At 40.9% G+C, this 10,509-nt stretch overlaps 1 protein-coding gene across 10 annotated transcripts; it reads right to left on the bottom strand.

Annotated features, from left to right (window-relative positions):
• Nucleotides 1-1,703: 1,703 nt before the first annotated feature.
• LOC131367889 (uncharacterized) lies at nucleotides 1,704-10,102 on the bottom strand. Of its 10 annotated transcripts, none has more exons than XR_009206977.1 (4): nucleotides 9,805-10,102; nucleotides 3,244-9,697; nucleotides 2,365-2,461; nucleotides 1,704-2,287 (listed from the first exon to the last, which is right to left on the bottom strand). XR_009206977.1 is itself a non-coding variant. In XM_058413521.1 (2 exons), the coding sequence occupies exon 2, from the start codon at nucleotides 7,497-7,499 to the stop codon at nucleotides 5,832-5,834; it is 1,668 nt and encodes a 555-aa protein (XP_058269504.1). In that variant the 5' UTR covers nucleotides 7,500-9,697; nucleotides 9,805-10,102; the 3' UTR covers nucleotides 1,704-5,831. The 10 variants fall into 10 exon arrangements, 1 of the variants encoding a protein (XP_058269504.1); XR_009206980.1 differs by having other exon boundaries at nucleotides 1,704-2,247; XR_009206979.1 differs by having other exon boundaries at nucleotides 2,365-2,458.
• Nucleotides 10,103-10,509: the final 407 nt, after the last annotated feature.

Genomic DNA, 10,509 nt, shown 5'->3' with positions numbered 1-10,509 from the left:
GTAGTTCAGCCTTGAGCATGGGCTCCATCCTCCCTTTTTCAAAACGAGAATAGAAGTGATTTAGCTCATCTGGAAGTAAGGCAGAGCTGGTAGTAGGTGACATGCTGGGTGATTTGTGGTCAGTGATGGCCTGGATCCCTTGCCATATGTGCTTTGGGTCAGCAGAGTTGAAGTGTTCCTCAATCTGTTGTTTGTGTTCGTATTTGGCTTTGCATATTCTCCTCCTCAGATTGGCCGTGGTGACGCTATAGGCCTCTCTGTCACCGGACCTGATGGCTGTGTTGCATGCTTTAAGCAGAAGGCGAACCTCCCCGTTCATCCAGAGCTTCTGGTTGGGGAACAGAATTATTGTTTTCTGTGTGGTCACCTGATCCACACATCTGTTAATATGCTTCAAAAGAGAGTTGGTGTAGGTGTTAATGTTGGTGTCTGAGTCTATGGTGGCCTGGTTAGTGAATTCACTCCAGTCAGTGTGTGAAAACTTCTGCTGGAGAGCAGCATCTGCCCCATCCAGCCAGACTTTAACTGTGGATTTCACATGTTTGATGACTGATTAACCCACCTCTGTGTTTACCTGCAGCTTCTCTATTAGCCCTGAAAACAGCATGCCCCTCAAGCTCCGGCACGTTGTTCGGAATGCCGATGTTAAGCCAAGTTTCCGAGAAAAAGCATTAAATTACAGTCTGTGATCTGTCTTTGTGTAAGTGTCCAAATCCTGAGCTCATCCAGTTTGTTCGCCAGGGACCGAACATTGGTGAGAAAAACACTCATGCTAGAAGAACTGACAACATTCTGTTTGTGACTCGACTGCTGGTGGTCCTTTCACACAGGAGTTTATAGAGAACAGTGAGAAAATCTTTGAGTGAAGGACAGATCTGTGGAGTGAAACAGCTTGTGGATGAGAAGATGAGACAAGAATGATCAGACTGGTCTGATCTGACAGGAAAGATAGAGTTCCTCCTATAATCCCTCTCTACAGCCGTGATGAGCAGAGAAGCATCTCAGCATCCACTGAACCATGAATTTGGAGGTGGATGAGCTACAGCAACAGCAGATCTCACCAGGTTCCTCTCTGATCAGCTAAGAACAGGAATCTGAGCCTCTTTAAATGAGCACAGACTGACCACACTGGACACACATTAGTACTCATAAACGTCCACATGTTGTAAAAGAGTTTATTGCTTAATTGTGCCCCCTAGTGGAGTTACAGAGACTCTTTTTTAAAACTTTTAAATTACAGTTCCACAAAATGAAATGCTGCTGTGTGCATTAGAGATGTGACTGAATATGAGTACATTAATTAAAAATGAACTGATATAAAGGTGAATATTAATATTTTCATTTCATTTTCAGTCATAGATTCACTCATTAACATGAACATTAACACCAACAGGCTGCAGATTCACAGATTAATGAGCGTACAGTGTGGCCTAATGCATTTACAACATTCACTCATTCATTCTTTCATCCAGTGCCTGGTCTAGGTCACTCTGGCTTCAATTCAGCTCTGTTATAAATATAAATCCAGCTAAATGTGTTAAAAATCTCACTAGAATGGAGCTGAGGTTGAGGAACTCTCAGTGTGAAATCTTTAAAAAAGTTCCTTTATCTCAAAGACAGCTGAAGCTTATTCCAAAATCTACAAACTATAATAATAATAATAATAATAATAATAATAATAATAATAATAATAATATCAGAAGAAGAGTCAGGATCAGTTTTATTGAGAGGTACTGTGGGTTTTATGTGTACATGGAATTTGCCTTGGTGTTTTGGTTCATAGTAATGTACAGCCAGGATAAAAACATTAAAATAAAAGTGTAAAACAAAATCTAAAAATTTAAAGCAATAAGAAATATTACTGTTATAATAGTGTAGTATAATATTGTATAAAAAGTGAAACAGAGCAAATATTAAATGACAAATGTTACATTAGAATACACTGAATTACAACAATAATAATAATAATAATAATAATAATAATAATAATAATAATAATAATACTCAATCATCATCATCTACTTTCTCCACAAGTGTAAGTGTAATTATATTCAGTGTTACAGTGTGGTCAGAATTTTTCTCAGGGGTCAGATGAGTAGTGAAGCTGTTCTGCTGATATTGTTTCTGCACGAAGGAGGTGGAGATTAAAGCCTGAACGCTCAGAGATGTCGATGAGGTTCTGCATGTGTCCTACACCGTCCAGCCCCTCGCTGTCCCTCAACACTGTTCATCTCAAACACAAGGAAACTGACCAGCACCAGAGCACAGAAACCTTTAGAGCAAAAGACTTGGAAAAAAAATTAAAAAGTAAAAAAGCTTCATTTTAATGTATAGCTTTAAAATAAACACCACTAGCTTCTGTACCTTAGTTGTGTGAAGAACCAAAAAAAATAATCAGCTGTGGTACATGTGAACATCACTGGTCCTGTCCCCATGGAGATGTTTAAAGACCTCTGTCCTGCTGAGTGTGGAACAGAACAGAGGAAGAAAATTACATACACTTAGAGTACTTCTGTATTCACCACCAAACCTCACCAAACCTCCACAGATGAAGATAAAAAACTCCTGAGGATCACAACGTCCAGCAGCATGGATCCACAGACCTGACCTGCCTTGTGTCCAGAGTGCAGGCTGGTGGAGGTGGTGTACTGATGTGGGGATGGTTTTCTTGCCACACTTTGAGATGTTCATATTAATCCATCATGGTCTGAATGGCACTTTAGGGAATGTCCTTCTACTTTCCACCGTCTATACACAATTATTCACAATCAAGTTTTGTATTTTTTAATTTTTTTGGAATTGGACCATTTTTCCCTGTTCCTCCTGGCAGATCCACAGAACCTCAATCAATTCTAACATAAATAAATGATATGGATGAAACTACACACTGAGCAGACTGTGGATCTGAAACTATCCATGATCTGAAAATAATCATTATATTAATAAAACATTACACTTCTGACAACTAGAGGAGTCTACTGGAGTCTCAGACAGTGTGGAGATTCTCCTGGACTAACACACCCTGATCAATAACTATCACTCCCTCCAGGAAATACACGACACAGTAGATGTTACTGATGGATTTAATCTTTCCTTATTGCACTTGTTGCACTTCACGGTCAAATCCACCGTCAAACTATACAAATGAACAAATACACATAATAAGCACGCGCTCGTTTAACATAAACAGACTGTAAACTGAATTAACATGTACACAATGAAAAGAAAGATAAATAAACATACCTCGCTGGCTGCACATAACCAAGAGGGAATAAGTTCACTTGGCAAAGAAACCCAAAATTCTTACAAATAGATTCTCTTCACTTTTGCTGTGACTTAACTTCACTTGAGCACCTTTTTTCCTCTTTAGCTTATTCACCTGTTTCACGTGGTTCTTAACAACATAACAAAAAAAGGTCCGTGTGCAACATAGCGCAGCGGAACGTAATAATAGTTCCTACTGGTGATAATACAGACAACATACTCAACAGCAGAACAAAATAAAACAAACAATATACTTAAACGAAATTTCTCAAACAATGACACAAATAATGTTTGTGTCAGCTAAACTCCCACCAAATCACAATTTTGTGATTTTACATGTATCTTACAACCTAACAGTGGGTTAATACCATTTACTCTGCTTCCAGCAGTAGAACAAGCTTTTGCACTGGTCTATCAAGATAAACTGGCTTAGAAGTATGTTTTCCCCCTTTATCTAAAGTTGAGTCACTAATCAACAGCTTTACTTTCCTGACCCTTCCATCAGCACTAGGATACACTTCTACAACTCTTGCCAGTCTCCACTGATTTCTAGGGGCACTATCCTCTTGCAGAATGACAATATCATCAACCTTTGTATTTCTCTTATCCCTTTGCCAGATTTGTCTTTTCTGAAGGTTGAGTAAATACTCCCTTTTCCACCTTGTCCAGAATTCGTTTGCCAAGAACTGCACCTGGCTCCATCTTTTACGAAGGTACAGATCTTGACTTACAAACTGACCAGGAGGAGGTGAGATCACACTAGACTTCATCAGAAGAATGTGATTTGGTGTAAGAGGTTCAAGACTTGTTGGGTCATTCAAATGCTCTATTGTCAGAGGCCTGCTATTTATAATAGCCATGACTTCATACAAAAAGGTTCTTAGTGACGCACTGTCAAGTCTTTTAGCAGACTGATCAAGAATTGCTGTCAGAATACTTCTGATTGTCTTTATTTGTCTCTCCCATATGCCTCCCATATGGCTTGATGCTGGGACGTTCATTATGAACTCACAGCCATACTCTTTCAATTGTTCATGATTTAGGTCTTTCATTGCATCCATGAACTCTCTTTTGGCACCTACAAAGTTAGTACCTTGGTCACATCTCAACTGTCTAACATTTCCGCGTATTGCGATGAATGCACGCAATGCATTGATGAATGCAACTGATGTAAGATCATCAAGCATTTCAATATGTATGGCTCTTGAACACATGCAGGTGAAAAGAAGACCATACTTCTTTAGTTCCTTTCTTGCCTCCTTCACATAGAATGGTCCGAAGCAATCTATGCCACAATATGTAAACGGAGGTGTCATTTCCATTCTCTCTTCTGGCAAATCTGCCATCTTTGGATCTTGTGTGTTCCTTCTGTACTTTCTGCACCTTATACACTTGTAGATGTGAGAGGCAACTGCGTTGCTGCATCCTATGACCCATATTCCATTGGACCGCAGCTCATTTATAGTCATACCTCTTCCGTGATGATGCACCTTCTCATGATAATGCTTTATAAGTAAAGTAGACACATGACTTGTCTTTGGCAGGATGTTTAACGTGAGTATGAAGGCCAGATCTTGTCAAACGTCCTCCTACTCTCAGCACACCACATTCATCTATAAATGGACTCAACTGGTATAGTTTGTTTCCTTTGTCCTTACATTTTACCTCTTTGTATTGCTCTATATTTATTTCACTGCTGAACGCTTCTCTTTGAACCAATCTGATTATGAACAATTCGGCTTCTTGTCTTTCCTCAACAGTTGTAGCTTCATTTAGTTTAGCTTTAAAACCCTTGATTTGTTTAGCATAGCGCTTGAGATGAGCAATGGCTTTAACTGCTCTTTTCCAGTCAGAAAATTGTCAGGCGGTCTACCAATGTCCCGTCTTCCCTTGCATTAGTGTAAAACACCTGAATTTTCCTAAGTTCAGGGTCATCGTCACTGATCTCTCCCACCTTCACTGAACTCCCTTCTTCCACTCCTTTTTCCATAGAAAGTCTGGGCCTGTGAACCAATTTGAAGCAACAAGTTGATCAGCTGTTAGACCCCTAGAGGCATGATCAGCAGGATTATCTTCAGAGCGCACAAAGTGCCACTGCTTGGGATCTGTGGTAGATTTGATTTTTTGGATTCTGTTTGCCACAAACACATGAAAACGTCTGGCATCATTATGTATCCAAGAACTACCTTTGAGTCGGTCCAAAAATACTCCTGATCATCTATTTCCAGCTCATTCCTTAGCACAGTACTCATCCTTGCTGCTACCACTGCTGCACACAGCTCAAGCCGTGGTACTGTGGTTACCTTAGTGGGGGCAGCATGGGCCTTTGCCATGACCAGTGAGCAATGGACTTCACCATTGGTGTTGACTGCTCTGAGATAAGTACACTCCCCGTAACCTGTTACACTGGCATCTGAGAAGTGATGCAGCTCTACTGCTTCACATCCTTGAAGCTTGTTGGTATGTAGCATCTTTTGATTTTCACACTGGACAAGGGTTTTAGGTTGTCTATCCATGACTCCCACTGTGCTCTTAGTTCGTCTGGGAGTGGCTCATCCCAACTGGTTTTATCTCTGATGCAAGATTAGCTTTCCACGAAGGATAAAGGGTGCTACAAAGCCCAAAGGGTCATAGATGAAAGCTACTGTGGACAGCACACCTCTTCTGGTCAGTGCATGTTCCTTCACAGTAACTCTGAACTGGAAGTCATCGGAGGATATACACCACCGAACACCAAGAGCTCTCTCCAGAAGTGGTTCCCCTAAACTTATATCCAATTCCTTAACACTTTCAGCACACTCTTCATCTGGTATTGTATCCAAAACCTTCTTGCTGTTGGAAATGAACTTATGTAGTCTGAGCTTACCAGTAGCACACAGTTCTCTTGCTTCGTTAACAAGTTGAATTGCCTCAGCATCAGATGTTACACTCACTAGTCCATCATCAACATAAAAATTTCTCTGGATGAATTTAACAGTGTTCTGATTAAACTGATTCTGACTTGAAGTGGCTACATGTTTGAGCCCAAAATTGGCACAGCCAGGTGAGGAGGCTGCTCCAAATAGATGGACTTTCCTCCTAAAAACCAATGGTGGAGACTCTAAATCATCATTCTCCCACCATAGGAACCTCAGGTAGTCTTGGTCTGCAGGTCTTACATGGAATTGATGGAACATTTGTTCCACATCACACATAATAGCGATGGGGCCCTTTCTAAACCTACACAGAACTCCCACCAAATTGTTTGTGAGCTCTGGCCCTGTAAGAAGGTGGTCATTCAATGATGTGTCTTGAAATCTCGCAGAGCAATCAAAGATGACGCGTATCTTCCCTGGCTTTTGAGGGTGGTATACACCATGGTGAGGAATATACCAGACGGGCTTATTGTTGAGTTCTTCATCAGGGACCTTCTCTGCTTCACCACGGCTGATCATGTCATTCATGTAGTTCACATACTCTGCGTGATATTTCTGATCTCTCTTAAACTTCCGTTTCAGGCACATAAGACGCTGAATGGCACGTCTTATTATCTTATTATCTACTCCAATTGCATCACCATAGTGTTCATACCGGTCACTGTAGCTCACAATGCTCCAACCCAAATCAGTTCTCTGTGCAAAGGGCTGACTTTCTTCTCCACAAACAACATCTCTGGGCATCAGAGCCTGTGGGCAGTTATATCCAATCAGCAGCCCAATTTCACATTCCATTTGTGGAGCAATATGTTCTGCAAGATGCTCCAAATGAGGCCATGCTCTGGCAGTCTCTGGAGTTGGGATGTGTGCTCGATTTGCAGGGATGAATTCCCGAGTGTAAACCGTTGGCACAGTGATCTTCTTGGATGAGTACAACCCTCGTATTTGTAAGCCCTTGAGTTTCTTACAGGGTACAATTGTCCCCTTTGAGGACATTGTAGAGAGTTTCAACTTCACTTGTTCTGTTTCCATATCTAGAGCATCTGCCACTTCTTCAAGAATGAATGAAGTATCACTTTGTGAGTCTAGAAGAGCATAGACGAGAATTTCCCTTGAAGTTGGAGTTGACACATATACAGGAACTATTGCTGAAGTTTGGGTGCTGTTACCATCTTGTACAACTCTGTTGGATGTAGTTTCCTTGGTGATGTCTTGTTGCGCTGATTGCAGTATCCTTTCCTTGTTGCATCTTGTCTCCCTAGATTGTTCTCCTTTAACTTCCTGGTTGAACGGTCTTCGTGTAAGCATGTGGGGTGGCATTTAGAGCAGATATCACAGACCATCCGGTTGCTACAGCTCTTGGATTGATGGCCAGGACTCAAACATCCAAAACACAGTTTCTCATTCTGAATAAATTTGACTCTATCAGTAACTAGTTTTCCAAGTAATTTACGGCACTTGTATAAGGCATGACCTGGTTTCTTACAAAACAAACATGTGACTGTGGCCTTATCACCGGTGTTGGTTGTAAATATTTTAGCACTTACAGTTTGGCTTTTAGGCACCACTGCATTCTGGTACTTGGTCTTTGCTTTATCTGATTCACTCTGTCGTAAAGCATGGTGTGATGTTATGGGATTGCAAGCAATGTTAGCCTCCATTGTCAGGAATGTTACAAAATGTTTGAAGTCCGGAAACTTGCCATGTTCCATTTGGTATTATGTGGCCTTTCGGTTCCACCTGGTACTCAACCAGTCAGGTAACTTGGCAGTAAGCCTTTGATTCTCAATACCATCATTAAGAACATGTAAACTCTCATTGTGAGCCATCGCACATTCACAACTGCATAAGAAATCTACAAATTTTCTTAAATCAGCACTCTTTAGCAGCTCCTCCAACATATTTCTGAAGAAAAAAATATCTTCTCTGAGGTTGGAATGTTTTTCCTTTCAATTAATGTTTCAAAGGGTGTCTTCCAATGATTGAACCTAAGTGGATCCCCACTAAAAATTGTAGGCTCAGGAATCGGTAGTCTGTTTGCTGACATAGCCTCAGCCAAGACCTTAACAAGCTCTACTTTATCATCTTGGCATGTGGGCGTTGATGCTCAGCGTTCACCTGAGTGGCTGTCTGCACAACTGTAGGTAGCTTAAAGCTCTGTGGAGCATGCTGCTGAACAGAAAGAGAGCAGCCTCTTGTTTCTCTCTTTCTAACCTGCGTTCTGTCTCTTCCTTTTCTTCTTGAAGACGACGAGCTGTTGCAGCTGCTACTTGGTCTGCAATTATAAGCTTGTCCTCAGTCTCAAGTCTTTGCAGTGTCTCTTGGTGACACTCTTGTTCAGCCATAATCTTCAATACAGCTTGTGTAGCTACATACTCAGCAGCAGCTTCTTGTCTTTTGACTGATGATGTGTTAGAATGAATGGAATGAGCCTTAAAACGTTCAGAGGCAGTAGACAAAACACTGGAAGCTGAAGATGCAAATATGGAGCTATGATCAGGCCAAACCAACAGCTCCATTGTGCCTTGCATTTGTGACTGAGCATTCTGCACAACTATCTGAGTGATTGATATGCAGTTATCTAACTTGCGGCACATCTCATGCTCTGGACGATCGATTCTTCGATATGCATCATAAGCAGTGTTCAGATCAGACAATTCCTTTTCAATACTGCTGATGTGTTCTTGTAGGATGACACTAGGATCCTGTTTCAACACAGATTTCTTGGCAACCTTAATCAGAGCTTTCCAGCGCTCGTATATGCTGTCGAAGCGAAGCAATAGCCCTTGCATCCTTTCTTTCTGAAACTCCTTTCCTTTTTCTGTTAACATGCGGGCTCTTTCACTTCTACGGGGCTCTTCAGATTGTGTTACTTGTTGAGCAGTATTGAGCTCATCTAACTGCTCTAGCTCTACTTCTTGCTCTAGGGCAGCTACTACACTCTGAGCTTCTTTACTCGTTTGCGACATGTTAGTTATATAAATTTAACTGGACGTTATATATACATACAATAGTCACACATCAAACCTGACAGAATATATGAAAATACTGAACACTATATAGAACCCTGAACCTTAAACTAAAAATATATCAGCTTATATGTACAATTCTATTATCTTTCACAAGAACCCAATAAACTTTCTTCAAATGTTACATAAATGCAATCTTCACCTTAAAACACTTTGTAAACAAATAAACAAAATAACTAGTAGTCAGTCTTTGTTTCACGTTCAGATCACAAACTCAACTATGAACTTGCACATAACGTTAATTAACTACAAACTGTGGCTTATCTGTGGTTCTTGACGGGCTGTCCGTTCTGGGCATGTTCAGGCAAGTCATGAAGTTCACTTCAGCTTTGCGTGCCGTTAGCTCTGCATCTGACTTCAGCGAACTTGACCAGCACCGAGTTTGACTATCACTCCCTCCAGGAAATACACGACACAGTAGATGTTACTGATGGATTTAATCTTTCCTTATTGCACTTGTTGCACTTCACGGTCAAATCCACCGTCAAACTATACAAATGAACCAATACACATAATAAGCACACGTTCGTTTAACATAAACAGACTGTAAACTGAATTAACATGTACACAATGAAAAGAAAGATAAATAAACATACCTCGCTGGCTGCACATAACCAAGAGGGAATAAGTTCACTTGGCAAAGAAACCCAAAATTCTTACAAATAGATTCTCTTCACTTTTGCTGTGACTTAACTTCACTTGAGCACCTTTTTTCCTCTTTAGCTTATTCACCTGTTTCACGTGGTTCTTAACAACATAACAAAAAAAGGTCCGTGTGCAACATAGCGCAGCGGAACGTAATAATAGTTCCTACTGGTGATAATACAGACAACATACTCAACAGCAGAACAAAATAAAACAAACAATATACTTAAACGAATTTTCTCAAACAATGACACAAATAATGTTTATGGCAGCTAAAATAACCAATACGATTACATCAGGAGTTTCAGAGCAGGGAATTCAGCAGGGTTTTATTCATGGATATGAGTGTTATAAATCACCTGATCAGAAGCTGATGTGTGAGCTGTTCATCCATTCATCTTCTATACCCACTTTATTCCTAACTAGGGTCACAGGGATCTGCTGGAGCCTATCCCAGCACACACTGGGCACTGGTCCATCGCAGGGCCTGCACACTCACACTCCTATGGGCAATTTAGAATTACCAGTCAACCTAATGTACATGTGGGAGGAAACCGGAGTACCCGGAGTAAACCCACGCAGAAAGGTCCCTGCCTGTTCGAACTTGCTGTGAGGCAACAGTGCTGACTGCTAAGCCACTGTGCTGCCCCAAACCT

Source organism: Hemibagrus wyckioides, linkage group LG17 (assembly GCF_019097595.1).
Source record: "Hemibagrus wyckioides isolate EC202008001 linkage group LG17, SWU_Hwy_1.0, whole genome shotgun sequence".
Classification (NCBI taxonomy): domain Eukaryota; kingdom Metazoa; phylum Chordata; class Actinopteri; order Siluriformes; family Bagridae; genus Hemibagrus; species Hemibagrus wyckioides.
This window is presented reverse-complemented; position numbering and strand designations above follow the sequence as displayed.

Coding starts and splice junctions, on each gene's coding strand:
- LOC131367889 (XM_058413521.1), bottom strand. CDS start 7,499: ATGCCACCCCACATGCTTACACGAAGACCGTTCAACCAGGAAGTTAAA.